Source organism: Haematobia irritans, chromosome 4, assembly GCF_050003625.1.
Source record: "Haematobia irritans isolate KBUSLIRL chromosome 4, ASM5000362v1, whole genome shotgun sequence".
Lineage (NCBI taxonomy): Eukaryota > Metazoa > Arthropoda > Insecta > Diptera > Muscidae > Haematobia > Haematobia irritans.
In genome coordinates, this window is record NC_134400.1 from 223,372,191 (window position 1) to 223,395,108 (window position 22,918).

General features: G+C 32.7%; 1 protein-coding gene across 1 annotated transcript; it reads right to left on the reverse strand.

Moving 5' to 3' along the window:
- Nucleotides 1–9,423: 9,423 nt before the first annotated feature.
- On the reverse strand, nucleotides 9,424–21,454 carry Cbl (E3 ubiquitin-protein ligase CBL). Its single transcript, XM_075303680.1, has 7 exons — nucleotides 20,644–21,454; nucleotides 20,283–20,573; nucleotides 20,081–20,197; nucleotides 19,898–20,022; nucleotides 19,705–19,826; nucleotides 18,066–18,197; nucleotides 9,424–11,278 (listed from the first exon to the last, which is right to left on the reverse strand). The coding sequence occupies exons 1-7, from the start codon at nucleotides 21,189–21,191 to the stop codon at nucleotides 9,839–9,841; spliced, it is 2,775 nt and encodes a 924-aa protein (XP_075159795.1). The 5' UTR covers nucleotides 21,192–21,454; the 3' UTR covers nucleotides 9,424–9,838.
- Between the last annotated feature and the right edge of the window lie 1,464 nt (nucleotides 21,455–22,918).

Here is a 22,918-nt window from a genome sequence, read left to right on the forward strand (position 1 = left end):
AAGTAGCTGTTCTTTGTATTTCTCAAACTGCACGTTGTACATGTAGTATCCATGCAATTTTGTTCTCGCAACATACTCGACGTGATCACCCTGAGTACACTTCAATAAGAGCGTAAGAGTAATATGTATTCGTTGGTAGTGAAGACATCAGAGTAACAACAAGAATTTACTCGTACCTTTTGGTGTTCATCAAAATGTGTACCAATTGTTTTGCGACTTTCTCAAATAGACGTACTCGTGTAGCAAGTACACGTGTACTCTGCGTATACAAATGGAATTGTGCAGACCTCTAATCTGAACAATAATGTCTGATATTATGGGCTACACCTGGAAATAACTCAATGAAAATTTGTGAAAATCGGGCAAAAAAATTGAAAAGCTATATGCAAGTCTGGATAGGATCGGCTAATACATTTGGCCAAATTTGTGAAAGTCGTGATATGCCTATATAAGGGAAGCTTTATCTAAATGTGAACCGATTTGTATAATGCTTTGCAGGTATAGTTAGTACTATAGAAGATTAGTCTTTGCGAATTTTGAGTGAGGTCGGTTAATAAATAAGTGTTTTATGGCTCAATTTGTGAGAATTGGGCGATGCATATACATGGGAGGTGTATCTAAATCTGAACCGATTTCGATGAAATTTTGTATACTTAAAGGCAGTGAATTGAATTACGTTGTGCCAAATTTGACGACGATCGGTTAGAAAAGAAATACAATGTGGCGCCATGTGTCGAAATCGGGCGATACATATATATGGCAGCTATATCTAAATTTGTTCCGATTTTTTCCAAATTCAATAACGTTCGTCCTTGTACCAAAGACATATTCTGTACCACATGCGGTTGATAATTTCGACCGGAATCTTGCGAACAACAAATACATGGACGGACGGACACCAAGGGCTAGATTGACTCAGGAGGTGAGTCTCGAGTCCATAGGTATGTATTTTATGGGGTATAAAATCAATATTTCTTATTAACATATACCCTGACTACTATGTGGTTTCGGGTATAAAAATGTGCAGAACATAGAAAGGATCGCCCAAGGATCTAGAAAAAAGACAAATCGACCTTACATAGGAGATAAAAAATAATAATAATAATTCCAAGATGTTTGCCATTTGCTGTCAAGGGGAGACACGTGAAAACAACACAGTCGATTTTATCGTTGTTCAAATAGTCTCGACTAACCGATTAATCTAAAAACGATTAACAGAAAGCCGCAATCAGCAGTGGACCTCTGTTATGAAGAGACTTATTCGAATTAAGGTTTAATTAAAAAAACAACTTGTTGCATTTTTATGGAATATATATTTATTTGTTTTTTTGTTCTTGTTGTCACTTAAAAGAATAATTGCATTTGCTTAAATAAGTAATTTAATGTAGTTTAGATATATGCATTTGCATTTGTTGTCTCTTTCTTTTTGTCTTCAGAAGCAGTTTTGGTTTGTTGTATGCCTTTTATTTTTGTAACCTTTTTTTATTAGATTAGTTTTACTGTTTTTTTATTTGTTTTGTTTTTCATTTTTATCGTAAATAGTCTGGTGATTTTGGGGACTTATTAAATAAGTTTATTAGCTTAATATGTGGTACATGATGATAGATAATGTCTATGTGAATGATACTCTGTGCTTATCAATATGACAATGAAAATGAATGTATGCCAGCTTATATGTATGTGTATTTTAAAGATATATGTTATAAATATGTGTGAGTTAATTTTTTTTATAGGTGATTTCGTGGAGTTGATGGTTTAGGGAAACGAATTTATGCATTTTTTCAATAGAGTTCATTGACTTTTTGTCCTTAGGTATTTTTTATTCCATCGAGAAATATTTTAAAAAAATATGTTTTAATAAATGCTGTATATCATACAAATGGGATGATAATGACTGTGTTGGTTGTTTCATTTATTTAAGATGTCTACATGAGCAAGTAAAAACAAAACATTACAAATTTATGCCGAAAAAGATAAGCAAACTAGAACCGAAACGAAAATACGAGTGAGTACACCGATGGAAGAATTAAATGAAGTTCGAAGAGTTCATAGAGGAGATTGAGATTGCTATTGAAAGCCTACATTCCAAGAATTTTTTTAGTAGGCACAACAGAATCAATCTTTTACAATTGAACACCAAAAAACAGCGGTCATAGTTTGCTGTTATATTTTTGTACTTTGGGGTCCAGCGACTACATTTCGTAAAATTGCTAGGCTAAAAAATGTTGATTCTGAGCTAAAGAAGATGAGAATTGAAGTACGGATAACTTAAAGACATAATTATCTTTTCAATTTGAGTTTTGCGTATTTGATTCTAGGAGACAAATTCTAATTTACTCGTGCTTTCTTCTCCATGAGATATGAAAGTCCTTTAACCCTAGACAATCCTTTGTCATAATGACGACGCGTAATGTCATTTTCGGTTTAAAACGCATTTTAGTCGAATGATAAATTTAAGTTATACTAATTAAAAACAACTTGAGTAAGAAAATATACTCAATTTTGGTTGTCATTTTTGCTCACGATGCAAATTATAGCGTCTTGAAATAAACTGTAGTCAAGATGACGAAGGATGACTTTCCAGGGTTAAAAACGTGCTAACGACAACAAAAAGTATTTAAAACCATCCAATATTTTTGAACATTTTTGTGCTTTGTAGTCAAGATACTAAAAGTCTACAAATTTAAAGACGATTGCATTAATTTGGAAGACTTTTTCAGAATTATTAAAGTCAAGTTATCTTTAGTTCAAAAAAATTTTCTTTCGTGTAAAGATACCCAGTTTTAGACACCGTTGCCACTCGTGTCAACAATATTCTACCAAAATTTTAAGAAAATTTTACCAAAAATCTTCTTTGGAAATTTTTGATCCAATTTTTGTGAAATGTTTCATTATAATTTCAGCATTTGCAATATTACATATATTGTGATCCCTCCTATTAGCGACTATTTTTGGGTGCGTAAATATCACTTGAATTGTAAATGTGTCACATTTGAAAGATTGAAGCTTGCATCAACAAAGAGAAGGTTACTAAAGGGTGATTTGTTAAGAGCTTGATAACTTTTTTTTAAAAAAAAACGCATAAAATTTGCAAAATCTCATCGGTTCTTTATTTGAAACGTTAGATTGGTCCATGACATTTACTTTTTGAAGATAATTTCATTTAAATGTTGACCGCGGCTGCGTCTTAGGTGGTCCATTCGGAAAGTCCAATTTTGGGCAACTTTTTCGAGCATTTCGGCCGGAATAGCCCGAATTTCTTCGGAAATGTTGTCTTCCAAAGCTGGAATAGTTGCTGGCTTATTTCTGTAGACTTTAGACTTGACGTAGCCCCACAAAAAATAGTCTAAAGGCGTCAAATCGCATGATCTTGGTGGCCAACTTACCGGTCCATTTCTTGAGATGAATTGTTCTCCGAAGTTTTCCCTCAAAATGGCCATAGAATCGCGAGCTGTGTGGCATGTAGCGCCATCTTGTTGAAACCACATGTCAACCAAGTTCAGTTCTTCCATTTTTGGCAACAAAAAGTTTGTTAGCATCGAACGATAGCGATCGCCATGCACCGTAACGTTGCGTCCAACAGCATCTTTGAAAAAATACGGTCCAATGATTCCACCAGCGTACAAACCACACCAAACAGTGCATTTTTCGGGATGCATGGGCAGTTCTTGAACGGCTTCTGGTTGCTCTTCACTCCAAATGCGGCAATTTTGCTTATTTACGTAGCCATTCAACCAGAAATGAGCCTCATCGCTGAACAAAATTTGTCGATAAAAAAGCGGATTTTCTGCCAACTTTTCTAGGGCCCATTTACTGAAAATTCGACGTTGTGGCAGATCGTAAGTCTATTCATGATGAAATGTCAAAGCATACTGAGCATCTTTCTCTTTGACACCATGTCTGAAATCCCACGTGATCTGTCAAATACTAATGCATGAAAATCCTAACCTCAAAAGAATCACCCTTTACTTCTACAATGGTCATACTAGATATTGAATTAATAACAAAATGACAAAATTTTATAGAAAATCTTGTCAAAATTTTATATGAATGTATAAAAAAATTGTCAACATTTTATTTATACAGAAAATTGTTGTCCAAATTTTATTTCTATAGAAAATTTTGTCAAATCACTCAAATCATCGATGTGAATGTAGATAGTTGGCTGGGTTTGTTTTTGAGCGTGCTTCCTCTATCTTCATTCGTTTTGTTTGTTATTGTTGGTTTCTCTTCAATCATTATTGTTGTTTTTGATTTCAGCTTGAAACCATGCATTGACTAAACTACAAGTGTAGCTTAACCAACAGAGGAAAAGTATGCTTGTCAAATTTATTTGGGCAAAACCTTATAGACTGCAAAATGGTTGGATGTACAGCTGTTTCGGAATTACCACATTCCTCATCAGCATCTTCTACTTGCAGCAAAACTATCAACCAATTATCAGAATAAATTCGGGTAATTCACTCAACCCAAAGTGAACTACACTTGAACCTTCCGAAAAAAGGTTTGATAGTCGGCTACTGCCTAAACAAATTTGCAAGCATATATCTTTTCCTTTGCCAAACTTAAATCATCGATTTGAATGTAGTTGGCTGGGTTTGTTTTTGAACGTGCTTCCTCTATCTTCATTCGTTTTGTTTGTTATTGTTGGTTTCTCTGTATGGTTTTAAGCTGAAATCAAAAACAACAATAATGATTAAAGAGAAACCAACAATAACAAACAAAACAAACATTTTATTTCTATAGAAAATTTTGTCAAACTTTTATTTCTATAGAAAATTTTGTCAAAAAAACTTTATTTCTATAGAAAATATTGTAATAATTTTATTTCTGTACAAAATTGTTTTTTTTTTATATAGAAAAATGTGTCCAATTGTATTTCTATAGAAAATTTTGTGAAATTTTATTTCTATAGAAAATTTTGTGATTTTTTTATAGAAAGTTTTGTGAAAATTTTATTTCTATAGAAAGTTTTGTCAAAATTTTATTTCTATAATTTTAAATCTACCATTTTTGGTAGAATTCTACCAACTGTGGAAACCGTGTTTCGAATCACTTAATAATAAGGACATCGTCATTGAAAGTTTTATCGATTTTTTGGACAAGCAAAAACCTTTATAACATATCGGAGAAATATGGCTTCTATGCTAAGCAAAATTTACATTCTTATGAAAATTCATCATGAAATCTTTGGCCTCACGACAATATTTTTGAAGTGTATAGAACCCTATACAGACAGACAAAGAAAAATATTCTTACAGCCGGTTTCTGTATGTCGATCGAGCTCTATCGAGCAAACAGCTGAATTTATAACCAAAAATTAGCTGTTTCTGTGCATTTCAGTCGATCGACATACAGAAATAGGCTGTTACTTTCCAAACGATTCGATTCTCCTGTTTAAAGCATTTTCCTCAAATGCAAATGCACCCATATTCATGACAAACGCAGAATGGATTGAATGCACCCATGACTCAAGTACAAATGCCCCCATATGCATACCACATTTGCTGCACTCACCCTAGTATTCAATCTGAACATCTTCTTCGCATATTCGTTCTTTTTTATTTATTGTTTTTTTTTTTTTTGTGTTTTTAATTAAAAAAAATTTGAAACATTTCTCAAATTATTATTGTTTATATATGAAAACGTTGCAGCCACACACAAGATTTGTTTTTTTTTGGTGTTAAGGGACTATTTTTAGTCGTGTAAAATCTAAAATTTAGCTAAACAATAAACAAATTGCTGATTGTAATTGATTACACATTTATTGCTTTATCTTACTTGTATGGTTTGTATTGGATATGAACTGTATCATTCTTATATATAAATAATATTATGGAGTTTATTTGTGAAGAAACCGGGAGATTCTAATAAACATATCTATATTGTGTTTTTCTTTTTAGAAAAAATGCAAAATAGTAAACAATATTATTCTATGAAATACATTTACATGTAGTCAAAGCAAGTAAAATTTCTTGATATTAAAATCATGAAAAACGGAAAACGGTCACTGTTTCCTGAAATAGCACATATTGTCTGCTGTTTTTAAATTGATTTCACTATTTTCACATGTTTACTAGTTTGTCTGAAACAGGCAAAATGAGGCTATCGTAATACAATAATATATATTATCTTTGCTCAAAAATCGGAATTTGTATCACATTTAGATTTTTAAAAATATTACAACTGAAGTATACTAAAAACTATTTCTAAATATAAATATAAATTAATTTTATTGCTAAAACAAAAAATAAGTTAAAAAATTCTATGACCGTAAAAATAAGTTCAATATGAACCAAAGTAAAAGAAAATTGTCGTACGATTCCGAAAAATAGTAAGAATGACACTACACAAAACAAGATTTTGAAAATGGTCCTGAGACTGCCATGGGGCTTTTTTACTGATAGACTACACCATATTGCTAACATCGACACCATTCTTCTTTCCATTGAAACGATCTCTACTCGCTTCAGATCAAACTGTCAAATGTCTCTCAATCCATTAGCTTCAAATTTATACTAGTAAGATTTAATTGATTACTTACAAATATTTCTATAGAAGGTTTTTGTTAACAGTTTTTCTTCATATAAATCAAGCATTTTTGCATCAATTTTTTCTCTTACAAGATATATACTCTAGATATAAGGCTGAACCAAATCTGTGCACTTTGAAATGTATTTCTTTTCTATTCAATAAAGTGTTATGTTGTTGTAAGAATGACACTAAAAAAAGTTAATTTGGCTTTAGTGTCATGGAGGGACACTAAAGCCAAATTAACTTTATTTTACTTCATAGAATTGTCTTGAGAAAGTTTCCTTCACTTTAATAATTTTTTTCGAAATATTTCATAATTTCTTAAAATTTGTAAATTTTACCAGTAATGGACCGATCTTGAACTTCGTATGGCACTAATTACATTTTTTTCAATTTTGTACTCCAATTCCTCCAAACGACGATTTTTTTACAAGTCAAAACAAAAAAATATATATACAGTGAAATCTCTCTTCAGCGGACACCGAAGGTACCATCGAAGTGAAATTAAATCAGTGCAGACTATTTCATAATGCGACTGTTGATTAAATGATTATGTTACAATAAAAAACAAAGAATTCAAAAGGTTTTATTCATTAACAGAAAAAATAAAAAAAATCATGTAAAGAAATAATATTTAACAATGATTTTAGAATACATATTTTATTTCAATAAATATTCATTCATTGTCGTTTGTCGTGTGTTGGTTTTAAAAATAACATCTTGAAAATGTAATTCAACTGATGAAAATATACTCATAGCCTCAATATCTCCTTTGTATTCGACAAACGCTTTAAGATCTCGTGTCTTATCCATAGCCTCTTTAAATGTAGAGATAAATTTCTTCGCTTCGATAAATTTCTCACACTTAATTTTTCTCTATTGTACACTTGAAGCACATCTACTTTTTGTTTTAGACCTCTTTTTATCCATTTTCAATGTCTGGTTCGCACGAATGTATACTAACGAATGACAAATGCAATTTAAAATGTTGTTAATGCGTTTGGGGAATCCCATAAATCGCTTAAGCGAAAAACGAACTAGATGTCCGCACAATAGAATTTTTTTTTTATAAAAAACCTGTCAGCGTCCGTTCAAGGGAGCAGATGTCCGCACAATAGAATTTTTTTTGTCAAATAGCTGTCTGCGTCCGTTCAAGAGAGCGTTCGCTCAAGGGAGAGTAGCTGCAATATATTTCTTATGGAACGCTGCCGGGACCTAGCTACTGTGTCCGTCCAAAAGGGGTGTCCGCTCCTGGAAGGTGTCCGTTATGGGAGATTTCACTGTATATATTATGTCTAATAAATTTTCTTGAATTTATCGAAATATCGGAGTTTGTATTACAGTTTAATTAACATTTATTGTTTGAATGCACGCACGATAATTGTGGAATGATTCACTCACGAAGCGAAAATCCTTATTCACGCGTGTGCCTCGTTTGAAGTAGAGGTGTGCACGTGAGTAATAGTTTACTCACGCAAACTCACGATGAAAAAACTTACTCACGCACGATATTGTGTGGTAGGACTCACGCACAATCACGACGAAAAAAACTTACTCACGCACGATATTGTGTGGTAGGACTCACGCTCATGCACACTCACGAAAAGAAAATTTGTACTCACGCACGAAAATGTCACAACTTACTAAAAATACCGTGACTAAGGAAAAATATTGTAACTCACGAAAAATGTCGTAATTCACGACTAGTTTTATGAGTAATTTACCTTAGCGACGTGTCTGAAAACATGAGCATTATTAAAATCGACAGCGTTATTAAGTTCTTAACATCCAAGATGTACTAAAATTGTAAATGAATTTAACTCTTAACCGTTTTATGTTGGTGAGCGGGAATATTTTCGTGAGCGTAATTCCTTACTCACTCACACTCACGAAGATATTATTTTCGTGGCTCACGCACGACATTTTGGTTTGTTAATCACGCTCACGCACACTCACGCCGTTGACATGAGCGTGACTCACGCGTAAGTCACGAAAATTTTCGTGAGTCTCGACAATTTCGTGTCACGTGCACACCACTAGTTTGAAGACACTCGTCCGAGCCAAGACATTTTACTCATCGTCAGCCAATGTCGAAAGAAGTGAGTCGCGTGATTCGATTGAATTCGTGCGCAAAAACGAATTAATGCGAATAATAATATGTTAATTGCGAGCTTAAGGATGTTTGTGACCGTAATTTTCAAAATATTTTTCTCACTCACAGTTACCTCTCTTTTTTGTGATTCACCCTCACGCATGAATCACGCACACTTACATTATTTACTTCGAACATACATCAATGTTGGACATCCTTAACCAATATGCTTCGTAAAGACCCATAGTAGACTATAAACAGATTTTTAAGGATTTTATGTGTACACTCAAAAAAAGTGAATCCTCTATTTTACTAAAGCCAATTTAACTTTATTTTAGTTCATGGAATTATATATAATAATTTTTTGCGAACGCTAGTTCGTGTGCAATTTTTTTCCGTAATTTTTTCGCCCATCTTGAACTTCGTTTGGCACTAAAGACATTCTTGCAATTTTAAACTCCAATTTTTTCCTTCAAACTACAAGTAACAAGTGAAAAAATTAATTATGTCTAATAAATTTTCTTCTTGAAAAATATTTACTTATTTATGTGATATCGGCGTGATGTCAACGTTTGTAATAATGTTTTCTTAAAAATTATCTAAATTTTCTAAACTTAACCAAAATTGTTCTTCCTGGTGGGTTCAACTTTTTTTCAGTGTACATCAAAACATAATTCTTGGAGAGATGCCTTCAGGGCAATTTCGTATATGGGATTCAAGGTATGAGTGATTAAGATCCAGCCTCAGCTTAGAAATTTGTTATTGGTTTCTATTTTCCATACTAAAATATTATTAAATTTTCAAAATTACTCATTTATTGTGAATTTTCAGTGTGAAACATAATACCGATTTTATATGTATTACGATAGAACTCTATTTTGTGTGTGTGGTTATGTAATTTAAATAAATAAATGTATTTAATAATACGTTGTGTAATATTTAGCAAATTTGTCTTTTTACAAAGTAAAAGAAAACACATATAGTATTTGGTTTTTAATTTTTATAAAATGCAAATGGATAAAAAAAAACAAAAGAGTCTGTTGTAAGGAAGATTTAAGATTTCTTGTGTTTTCATTTAATAATTAATATAATTTGTAGTTTGTTATGTTTTTGTATGTATTTATATATTGTTGTGTATTTAATTGGTAAATTTCATCTTTTCCTGCACACACACATACGCTCACTAATGTATCTATGTGTGTATGCATGTATTTAAACACTATTCTTTGCAACAAATTCTCGTAGAATATCACAAGCCATTTCAATATTATTACGTGATATACCCAAGGCGGTAATTGCATTCTCCTTGGAATAACCCTCGTTCATCAAACGGGCTATATACTCTAAATTGATATTCTCATAGGGGACAGTGCAATCGACCTTTTGGCTAATGGCGATATTTTCATAAAGTAAAGGCTGTTGCTGACAAGAAGACGATTGATGCAATACTGATGATGATGATGACGATGACTGCTTTGTGGATTTCACTGTTTCGGCGGAACTGGAACGATCATTGTTGCTTGTGGCTTTAAGGTCATTTCGTATATTGCAATTGGAAGATATTGCTCCGGTACTGGTAGTGGTGGTGCATAACTGTGTATAATTTGATGTTGATGCCGATCTCGCCTCCAATGGTCTGGTATCTATTACACCCATAATTGTCTCAGCCGGACCAACGATATCGTCATCCAACAGCGTGGCGTTAGTTGAGGGGGCACTGCAGCTTACTGAACCCATATTACCCAAAATGCGCTGCGTTCTTATGTCTTCCACCAAGGAATCAACATGTGAATTATTGATATTGTGCGGCGGTATGGGTGGAGCTGTTGTCTTGGGCACACATATGTCGCCCAAAGATGCTGCAATATTATCCACACTTTTACTAGTTTGCGGCAAGGATACCTTTTGCATTGCCCCTGTAGTAGGATTTCCATTTGTGTGACCGTTCGTGGGACTTGTAATACTATTCTCTGCTCCTGGTGATGATTTCCTTGGTGGCAGGGGTGGAGCCACCGATGAAGACGCTACTGCCGTGACTGATGATATAGACGGCCCCATGGCAGAAGAAGTATTCGTTTCTCGTTTCTGGCTATCTTTTGTTAAAATAGCTTGGGATTCTTGGAGATTTTGTAATATTGCATAGGATGAATTGGAGTTATCATTGCTGTCAGTTTTACCAGATATTTTATTGCCAAAGCTGCCACCGACTATTACTGCATTCGTTCCCATTATAGGGGCACTCATGCGATTCGTTGACTTCTGTGAGGATACCACATTCGACGAAACCACCGAGGAGGAGGATGAGGCTGCTGTCACCACCACTGGAGTCGTGCTTTGTTGACCATTGCCATTGACGGCATTCATTGGTGGTGCCGAGGGTGGTGGAACTGTTTGATGACCACCCCCAGTTAATGCTGTGGCTGCACTAATGTAATTTGCCGAAGCGGACTGCTGCTGGCCCGCCAAGGACAAAATAGGTATGTGCCCCGCATACAAATCATTCTGCACGGCCATTAAACTAGGCGTAGTGCTGCGTCTAGAGAATCTTGGAGATGTGTGTGGACTGTGTTTGTCCGAGGAATGTGTTGATGAGGTCATATTGTTGCTTAGAGCATGTAATGATGAAGTTGCTATGTTAAAATCTCCAGTATCCTGTGTACCCGAGACAAAAGTCAAAAGAGATTACAATCGATAGTGGTTAATGGAGAAGTTATGAAGTAAAATGGCGTTAAATAACGTAAAACAAAAACGAAAGGAACATAGACTCTTGATAATGGAACATGATGGGAGAGAACGAAACGTAAAATAAAATACATAAATCTTATTTAAATATACATATACATATGTAGACAAAGAGGAGTAGAGGAATGGACAAAAAAATTCAAAACAACAAAAACACATTAAATAGCCCATATTGTTGTTGTTTTTTTTTTAATCGCTGCAGTACGTACTTTTGACAATATGTTGATGCAATATGTGTCGAAAATTCCAACTCAAACAAGTAAACAGCCACCGTGGTGCAATGGTTAGTATGCTCGCCTTGCATACACAGGGTCGTGGGTTCAAACCCAGTTTCGACCAAACACCAAAAAGTTTTTCAGTGGTGGATTATCCCACCATAGTAATGCCATTTCTGAGTGTTTCAAAGTGGTTTCACTGCAATGTGGGACGCCGTTCGAACTCGGCTATAAAAAGGAGCCCCCTTTTCATTGAGCTTCACATATTTAGAATCGGGCAGCACTCAGTGATAAGAGAGAAGTTCACCACTGTGGTATCACAATGGACTGAATAGTCTAAGTGAGCCTGAAATATATCTAACCTAACTGAACTCAACCACGTAATGACTACAGCCGACTACATGATACCCTTGGTTAAGGATACTGAATTGAATACAATCGAAAAATGTGGAAGTATAAAAACGACTTTGTGTATACTTTGTTATCTAATACGCATACAAATTGATTTCCTAAAACCTGACTGATGTTCTTCATGTATATATAATGGTTACCCAGAGAACTCCAAATGGGTGGGAAAATACAAAAAACATATACACTGAAAGAAGAGTTTTCTTTTCTGAGGAACGAAATGTTCATTGGTTACATCGCTTGTCATAAATTCGCATGTATTTTTCTCAAGGGATACAACAAATAGAAATTTCGTTTGTCTAAAATTTGATTCCGGAGGAATTTATATTTCTTTAGTGGGTATGTATGTGGGAGCTGTATATGAAATAGCAGTCGTTCTCATCTACCTTAAACTTAATAGAATAAGATATATATTGAAGTACCTCTTGTAATTCGACCGAAGAGACGGCGTGTCTTAACACAGAAGAAAATATCTCAAAATCATTTCCAATTAAAAAGTTGATTGAAGCTGAAAACTTTTTCAATTAACAACTGAATTGATACAATTATCATATTAATCAAACTCGGAAGACCAAGTCACTTAAATATTATGGATATCTTTCTAATTTTTAATATTTTTTTTTTAATCCAACTAGTACTAAGCCAGTTAAGAATGTGTTTGAAAGTAGCTACGTTTATAATTAAAAAATTAATTGAGTTTTGTAATCAACATCAATTAAATATTTAATTGAATCAATTAAAATATTGATTGAAATTTCTTAATGAAATCAATTAATTTTTTAATCAAGTATGCCCAATTAAAACTATGATTTCATTTTTCAATTAAAAACTTAATAGTATCAATTAATTTCGTGATTGAATCAGATCATATACTATGTAGATTGAACATTCATGAAATTGAGGCCTTTGTTGATGACATCAATGGTAGGTGAATAATCTACTTATAAGGCAATTGGACGATATGTGGTTGAAATAACATACAGACCTGTCACCATAGTGCCATCAGAACAGGGATAGTGTGTCTATATAGTATCCCCTGAACCACATTCATATATACACCCAAAGAAATTTGTTAGTAGGGACAGCAGAAAAGTCTGCTAAAACAGCAGAAAGTCTGCTGAAAAAGGGACAGCAGTCATTGTTTGCTGAAATAGCAAACATTTCCTACTATGTTTTAAGCTCGATTACACTAAAACATGTTTTATTTTGGCTAAAACAAATAAAAATGTCAACTTAGGAGCTATCCTAACATAATTAACACAATATTTTATGCATATGTTATCTATAGTATTTGACCAAAAATCTGAATATTTATCGAATTAAGGCATAACAGCAAACAAAATGTTTGCTGATCGTATTTAGGAGCTTGTAAATATATTACAGTGCAAAAATATACCAAAAACTACTCTTGGTTCTTAAATATGCTTTGGGGAAAAATTTATAACCTAAAAATTTTATAAATTGTTGTTCATTAGGCCATGAAGTGCAAAAATATAATAGCACACATCGACTGCTGTTTTTAGCAGACTTTTTTCTATGAGTGTAGATATAGATTTTCGAACAATAAATGAACGTAATAAATCACAAATTTGTTTTTTTTGTCAATTTTATCCGGGCATTCTTATAGCCGTGTCAGAGAAAAACTTTTTTGTTCGGGCAAATCGGAGTCATAATTTTATTACCGTTATTGCACAATATGACATTAAGGACATTTTTATTAAAATAGGCTTGGGATGTACAAAGATGACAAAATCGCGTGACTACTCGATTGTTGAAATACTGGCCACCAGACTAGATCTACGCCCAAAGAAAAATAATTTCCTCCGGAAATTCCCCTTTCGTATAAAGTATTTTCGTTTAGAGCTAATTAACCAGGATTTATGATAAGCGATTTAACAATTGTCTCTAAAATTTGTAATTTATTTTGAAAGAAAAATGTTTAGCGTCAAAAGAAAACTTTGTTTGTCTAAAATTTCGTTCCTTAGAAAAGAGAACTCTTCTTTCAATGTATATACTTTACAGTATTGTAATCTAAATATTGTTGTTTAACCCCTTTTCAGGTTCTTTTGGTTTACATTAGCCGATTTTTAATGCGATTAAGTAGATTGGTTTAAATGTAAAGATCTTATCTGCTTTGCAATACACAAATATTTGTCCCTCGCTACATTTACTCCTACACCTTCGTACATTAGAAAAAAAATACTTTCCTCCCATTTTTGCATTTCTTCAGGAGCAAAAAAACAAGTGACAAGAGAGGCACCGATTGTCCTTAATCTTTTTTATTTGATTTTAAAGAAGTCTGGAGGACACACTGTTTGATTAATTTTCCACTGCACTCAGAGAAGGAATATGGTCATCACAAACTTGTTTCAAGAGCACAATGTTATTTTTGAAGAGGAACATAGAATATTTTTTTTTTTGTCGCAAAATTGTTTTGCTGCCAACATATACATGCTTGCCGAAATCCGATACATTATTTCCAAAAAAAGTGATACATTATTTTCCTTTTTAAGGATGAAAACCTCTCATAAGCGAAAATAAATAGGCGGTCGTGGGTTTCCATTTCTGAGAGGCTTTAAAGCATACAGTATCGATGATCCCCCTCCATAAAATCAATTTGACTCCCATACATGAAACTAAATATCGTCAACATCCTTGCAGTGATATATATTTTTTTTAATTCTTTATGTTGGCTACAATTAAGATATTTAATTTAATCAATGATTATTAAAATGATTGAAGCCCTATTAGCTATAAATTGGGCCCATGTGTTTTGTCTTCAAATACATTCTGTTTTGTTTTTGTTTTTTTTTTGGTTTGTGAAAAAAGATCTTTACATTGCATTTTTGGCATAATAAGGACATGCTAATATTTTCTAAATTTACAATAATATAATAATTGTTTAGCTGAGGATAAAAAGCGCAAACACTAGAAACATCAACAGAAAAAAAGAATGCAAACATGCTATAAACAGAAGGAAGAATAACAACGAAAAATGATCACACTCAATGGAAAAACATAAATAAATCAAGTTTTTGTTTTTAATAATTTTGATTTTTTATTTAGGATATATGTATTATATAGTATATATTTTTCATTTATTTTTATTTTTTATCAGTAATAAAAATTGTAAAATTTACATAAAAACGAGAACAAAGAAAATTAAATTAAAAAGGCAAAGAGAAAGATATCAATTATAATAATTATATTTTATATAATTACAATAATTCGAAATTCATGTTGTTGTTGTTTAAACAATTATCTTTTCTGCTATATCTATAACTCATTTACAAAACTAGTTTGTAAAATATATTTCAACTACCATAATGATACATAAATAAAAATATTATTACAATAAAAATGAAAAAAAAACTAAAGTTAAAACAATATTGTCATCTTGCCTATATATAAATAAATAGTTTTATATAGATATATATGTGAGAAATTAATTTTCGTATTGTCCGCAATCGTTTTTAAAAGTTCATTCACATTCATTCAAGTCTGGATTTACATAAACGTTAATACTCATTGAAAATACTTTTTTTATTATATTTTCCCATAAAAATAACAAAAATGTTCAATTTTGAGTGTAATATCAAAGTGGATTTCATATAATCTTGGTGTATCCACAAATTTTACTCCACAGAATAAATCTTATTGCATTGAAAAACATAAAACACTAATCACAATATTTCTTATATTGATCCTTTGAAACGTTGGTGTTTCCAGCACACATGACATGACGCACGCTTGAATCAAATAGCGTGTGTCTTCAAGATGCTTAAAGTTCACATTTGGAAATCAGTGTATAAGAGAAATATAGCAGATTATGGATATATACGAATGCATGTAGCATGCATGCGTCCTCTTAGGCTTATGTTTTCAATATTCAGTTGATTTAAACTTTGTTCGTAGAAGTGCTATTAGTTAAATGTTCACAATTAATCAAATAAAAATTAAGCTATTAATCAACACCCAAAGAAATTTGTTAGTAGAAGCTGCAGAAAAATCTGCTAAAACAGCCAATAATGTCCGCTTTTTTAATTTCAATGAAACATGCATTAGTTTCATCGAATTATATCTGGTATTTAGATATGACAGCAGACACCTATTGCATAATTGGGGTGTTGAATCAATATGCATGACACACCTCGTCATATTGATGTAGGGTACAAGAAGTAGGGAATTTTAAAATATTGCAAAATTTGACTTTTGACTTTTTCGACCTTTGCAAAGGTCGGCTTATCGATCTTTCGAATTTTTTTAACTTTTTTGGCCAAGAATCGATTTTGAGAAATATCAAAAGTCGATTTTTACAATAATTCACATTGACGAGTACCTGTTTAACTCACAACTAGTCCTCCTATTTCTATTACTTTTGTACTCTGCGACAATTTATGACATTTCTCTCATTTACTATCCTTTCAAGAACTCAGTTTTACAAACCCGGTGTGTGAGGTTTTTATGTACCATTCGAATTAAATGTGAAAATTATATAGAGAACAAATTTTTGATAATACTCTTATCTTAAAAAAAAATGGCAAATCACTGGTGAAGTAAATTTTTTTCTTTTTTAATATCGTTTATTTTTTTAGCATCGGTATGATGATATTGTAGTGCTATATTTTTCAATTGTAAACAGGGTTTTGCTGTTAGAACTACCTTAATCGCATCTAACGGCCTAAATTCATTAAAGAGAAACATACCCCGTCAGTGTTTCTTTATAGATTATGGGATAGCCGGGAATTTAGTTTGTTTTAATTTCGCAATAAAATTATTTAATTTTTTTTTATATAAAACAGTCTTATAAAATGTGTACACGAGACATCTTAAAAACAAAAAATACATAATTCAACTAAAACATTATTTTTCAATAAGCAAATATGTATATAAAATTGTGTAATTAAGGTCAATCATTTTGCATGACAAAACAAAGTGAGGCCTTGTTGTTTCCGGCGTGTTGCACTATTATAGTTCGAATCGTAGATTTATATTTCGGCATGCACAACTTAAATACATAACTACGAAAATGTTCATAATTTTGCTGCTACCACAAAATATATCGGCTATAATCTTAGTAAATTTAAAAAATGCTAATTTCTACAAATCTTTGGGAGAAAATGCAAATAAATAAAATTTATTTATAATTATGCCACTATTGCATTACAACTATACTATTTCACAGGAAATTGAAAAGAGAACATATAAAGGGGAAAAATTGAAAACAATTATAGAGACAGAAAAGATTGTGGTTTCAGATTATTTAGTGGTTTTTTATATTTCCAACAAAGACCTGATTTATAATAAAGGCGTTTGAAGATCTCCTCCATTAAAAAAAAAAAAATAAATAAATAAAAATAATGGTACACCAATAAAGAGATAAATTATTTTATTGGAAAGGACTAAAACACGCCTTAATTGGTTGTCGAATATTTAAGAATAAGTCTAGTTTGTTTTGTTAATAATAAAAAAAAACACAATTAAATTAAGAATAAATATTGTTACTTGTTTCACTTTTTTGTAGCTTTTTCTTCTATCTTATTTTCAATAAAAATCTTATTATTCTAAAATGCTATTTACAAATGAAGCTTTTTTTAAAAAAGTTTGTGAGTTTTTTTCTATGGTAAAAATTATAATTTCATTGAAGGAAATGAAGCCTAATACACGGAGTTGTATATAAATATATATTTAGGAAGCTCATTAGAAAAGCATTCCATATGTGAGGTATTAAACTCATATTGAAACACTTTCATGCGCCTTCTCAATATTGAAAGCTTAAAACAAATTTGTAGAAGGAAATACATGCTTTTTATATTCAGTTGAAAACAAAAACAATACAAAACAAATTCCAAAAAAGTAAACCTCTTTTAAAGAGTATTCTGTTCTTTTTTGCAATGATCTATAAGCTATAGATTTTCTGCTTCTAAATATTTATATATAGTATATATGGTTTATAAATAGGCTTTACAGTGCTGATGGGTCGTGAGGGATTACATTAAATATTAAATAATGTCGCACAAATGATAATCGAAAGGGAAAACACGACTTAAAAGCTAATCATCTTTAAACTATACCTCAGTGTCGTCATCGTCGTTAGTTTGATGGCGTCCATTAGTAGTGCTACGGTTATGCTGCTTGCGTGGATCGAATGCATCGACCACAATTTGCTCAGTACCCTTAATTTCAGCACGACAGAAAGGACAGCCCTTGATAGAATATGGAGAAAAAGAGGTAATTATTTAATATTAGGTTAACATTTTTTCTATAATGTTGGTTAAAATAATTGATTGAAAATTTTGGTTGGTACTGTTGATTTGCAAAAAAAAAAAAAAAAACTTTTTAACAAATTCGCTGCAGTACTTTCTTCTTCTTCTGATTTAAACATCAAGTTCAATATACCACGTTCAGCATAATTCGTGCTCATTTCACCACGTCCAACTCCATTTCACCATGCACAATCCTTGAAATTTTTCCTCAGTTTTCCTCAGGCGTATTTCGAAACGAAATTTCATTCTACCCATTTTTTACTATCACAAAAGTTTATGCCCCAAAAAATCCAAATGTTATTTAGTTTGATTAGCAGTATCATGACAATTTAATATATTTTATGAGAAAGTTAACGTGCAATTTATATTTCAAATGTTTTTGAATTTGGACAATTTAAAGCGATGATAAAATCAAAGATCGTCCAAAAGTGACATGATCTTTCTCCAAAGAACAAAGATGGAATAGAACAAAGGAGTTTGGACTGAATTTATTTTTTCCGGGCTTCGATTATATTTTCCAAGAAATGAGCTTTTTGTCGATTGCGATGTGATAAACTAAGGATTTGTTTTCATTGTTGCTTACGATGCAAATATAAAATTATTTTGCCACACAAATTAACGTTGTAGGGTAGGCCGGGTCAGTGGGCGATCGATCACAAATTTTACTAAATGTTACACTAAACCTTATATATTAAACGCTTGAATGTCTTTTGAAATTTTGTCGTTAATACAAAGAAAACTTTCGTGGATTAAACAAGCGAATGATTAGATTTAGATTTTGTATTTGAAATCAATAAAGTCCTATTTACCTTGAAATGTATATTATAATTTGAATTGTTCGGGCCCTATAAACAAAAGAGTGGTTTTCTGCAATTACTTGTTTATGAATCTCAAAGTTGAAAGTTTTATAATTATTTAATTTAAAGAAATGTCTCTTATGGAGAATTTTTTGGATTCAATACCGTATATTTTGGAAATCTCTGAATTGTCCAAGGCAATCTTTTCAAATATTGCTACATATTTGAGTCAAATACAGAAATTTTTTTTAGTCGAAAACCTCGCTGGAAAACATTTTTTATCTCATTTTTATCTCAAATGATAATAATATGCCAACTGTTATTGCTGTTATCGTTGTAGCCCCTGGGGACATGTATGAGCAAAATAAAAGAAAAAAGGAATGATTTTGAGATTAAATTGAAAAAAAAAAGAAAAAAAAACATTGAAAGGATCAGCATCCAGTTCAAGTGTGCGAGCTACTTCTTTTGAATATAAACATTTCCTAACTAACAACATGTCAATACCTTAATAATTCTTGAGTCAAAAGAAATAAATCTCACTTTGTTTTCCAAAAACAATGTATTCGTTTTGGAACAATACCAGTTTAATCTATTTATTTTTACTATTCCTATCTAAACATTAACGTTATCGGATTATAGTATGAATTTACCTGTCCTTCCGAATCCACTTGCCACGATGTTAGACACGGTGTACATAACAAATGGCCACATGGTTCGATACGTATGTCTTTATCGTTTTCTGCGCATATTTTACATAGTTGAAATGTACTACCTGCGAATTGAGATAACAAACGAGATTGATCACTGTCGGTAGCGGTTATATCGTAGAATAACCCATCTTACCCATTTCACAGTAGAGTTCATATTGCTCTTGAGTTACTGTAATGTGGTCTTCAGTTGGACTTTGTACAGCTGAAGACAAGTCTGGATTGTAGGCTTGGCCATCCGGATACAAATAAAAGCCCTCTCTAAAATATGATATCAACATGTTTAGGAATGTAGTTCAGTTTCATCTAAAATACTTGCCTATGGCCATCCAACAGTGCTTGACATAGTGATTTATTTTGTGGTATTGTTTGTAGGATTTCACCATCAGCAGTAACATAACCAATTGCCCACTGACCTAATCGTGTGCATGATAATCTGTAGTTTTGTAGTGAATGAATAAGTAAATCGCTCGATTAATTCAAATGATTCATTTGTCCACGCCGCATACTTTCATACATACCTAAAAACATAACTTCCGGCCTTGTGTATGTAACGCTGTAGGCGAGCCTTTACTTCATCATATGTTAGAAATGCCACGTAACCGGGATGGGTTACTGCTAAAATTTGCCAATTTCTAAGAAGAGTCGCCCAGGGTTGGAAGAGCCGTGAGAAGACATCAAATTCAAAATTCGATATATAATCATTACATGTTAAATCGATTGTTGTTTTCAAGGCCATTGCTTCCAAGCCAGACGATATTGGATGCACTTTATTCAATTCCTGACGAAAAATTTTCCAAGGCACCAAAGTACTGCAAAGTAAAATAAATAATTTCTGGTGTCAGCCTCACAACGGCATGCATTGTCCAAACCAATATTTACCTATTGCCAAAATTTGATTTCCAAAAATCTGCAGCATCCGCTTTTGTAATTCGAAACTGATCCCCAGCAAATACTCCGTTTGGAAATATAGCCTTCAATTCGCTCAACATATGTGAAAAGACCAGACTTAATTTGGTCAGATTACGGCGATAGTGGGAGTTCTCATCAAACATTTTCTCCTTGCCCTCCTTGAAAAGTTTAATAGCCTGCTTGCATTTTCTCATGAGATTATTGATAAAAACATTGAAGTGTTCGTTGTTGTGCAGCACATGCATCTGGTCCTCGTTTTTGGAGTAGATCAGACGCAGTCGCTGATACGTATCCGGCAGAATATCCAATATAAAGGGAGGACTATTTTTGAGATTCATTTTGGGCTGTTGGCACAATTTTACAACTTTATCCATTAATTTCCATGTTTTTTCCAGCGTCTTTTTGTCCGTGGATAAGCGTTGGGGTCCACATGCTTCCGAAAAGGAGGCCTGGAGCTTTGAGAATATTGAAGTAATATTTTTTGATTGTTGTATGCGACTGCTACTTCTCGTCGCCATTTTTACGTCCGTCCGTTTTGGTAGTGACTGTCGTTTGTCTACCTATTTTGTCTTCCAAAACCCCAGAAAATTGTTCAAGTTGCAAATGCAACCCAAAAATGTTGTCTAAACAACAGTTATTTGACACACAACTACGCAACACTCCGCAGGAAACAGTTTTTAAAAAAAATTAACCCAATATAATTAGATTCTTGGGTATAAAACTTGGTTTTGTCTCGATTTTTTTTCTCACACATACAACACTCACATAATTTTCGAGATGACAATTGCCATCGATGGGTGTCAAAAATCGTAATTATCGATTTTATTATATCTTCGAGTGAAATAGCAGTGTTGTCGATCTTAATGTCACATATATCGTTTTTGACAGTTTCGCATAATTAGTCCGGTTAACGTAATGAAACTATTTTCTGAGAACGTTTCATACGTTCAGATTTATCGTTGAACGCTGTTGAATATAGGAGAAGAGCGCCGACCCATTTTTGTCGGCGGCGGCTGACAAAATGGTATATAGACTTAGCCTTTGCGGCGCCGGAGGCTAAGTCTATATAAATTTGACCATTCGGCGGCGCACAATTATCCATTATTAATTCAATTTGATGTCATCCAAATAGTAATGCGATTAATTTTACAACCAAACTCACAATAAAATTTACATTTCGTTCAAATTTTCGAAGATACATTTTTGCAAAATTATTATAGCAATATGATACTGATCAATTGTACATGGAAAGGTCAACATTTTGGAGAAAAATACTACAATTATTAGTAAATTTTTCTGGTTTGAATCAATATTTTTGATTAATTGACGGCTAAATTTGAGTCGAGATGAGTCGACATTACAATTTGGAAAACTTCAAATTGATTTTATAATGGATAATTGTGCGCCGCCGAATAGACAATTTTATATCAGCTTAGCCGTCATATTTTATATCAGATTTATCGTCGAACGCTGTTGGATATAGGTCGGGCCCAGAGAATGAAGCCGCCTAGTCGCGTCGCTGATTTCAGTCGCCGGCGACCATTTTTTACCAGACGGCGCCGAATAGCCGACTCATCTCGACTCAAATTTAGCCGCCAATTAATCAAAAATATCGATTTAAATCTGAAAAATGTACTAATAAATGTCGTATTTTGGGCAAAATTTTGAACCTTCTACCCACCATTAATCAATTTCAAATTGCTATAACAGTTTTGCAAAAATTTAGCTCAAAAAATTTTAACGAAATGTAAATTTGATTGTAGGTTAAGGTTAAAGTGGCAGCCCGATTAAGTTTCAGGCTCACTTAGACTATTCAGTACATTGTGATAAAAATTGATTGTAAGAGTGGTTGTACAACCATTCTCATTACAATTCGAATAACTTCAAATTGATTTTAAAATGGATAATTGTCCGCCGCGGAATGGACAAATTTATATCGGCTTAGCCGTCAAGCCGCCACCGTCGGAGGTAAAAATTTAGTTTCAGCCGCCGCCGACAAAAACGCGCCGCTGATTTTAGGTGCCGCCGACCATTTATTCCCAGTCGACGCCGCTGCCGAATATGTCGACTCATCTGGACTTAAATGTTACCGTCAATATTGATTTAAATCAGGGAAATTTATTAGTAAAGGTGGGTATTAAGTTCGAGTTTAGCCGCTAAAATCGTCATTTTTTCACTAAAGGTGAGTACTATGTTCGGCTTTTTCACCAAAACACTAAATTAAAAGTACAAATATATTTATGAA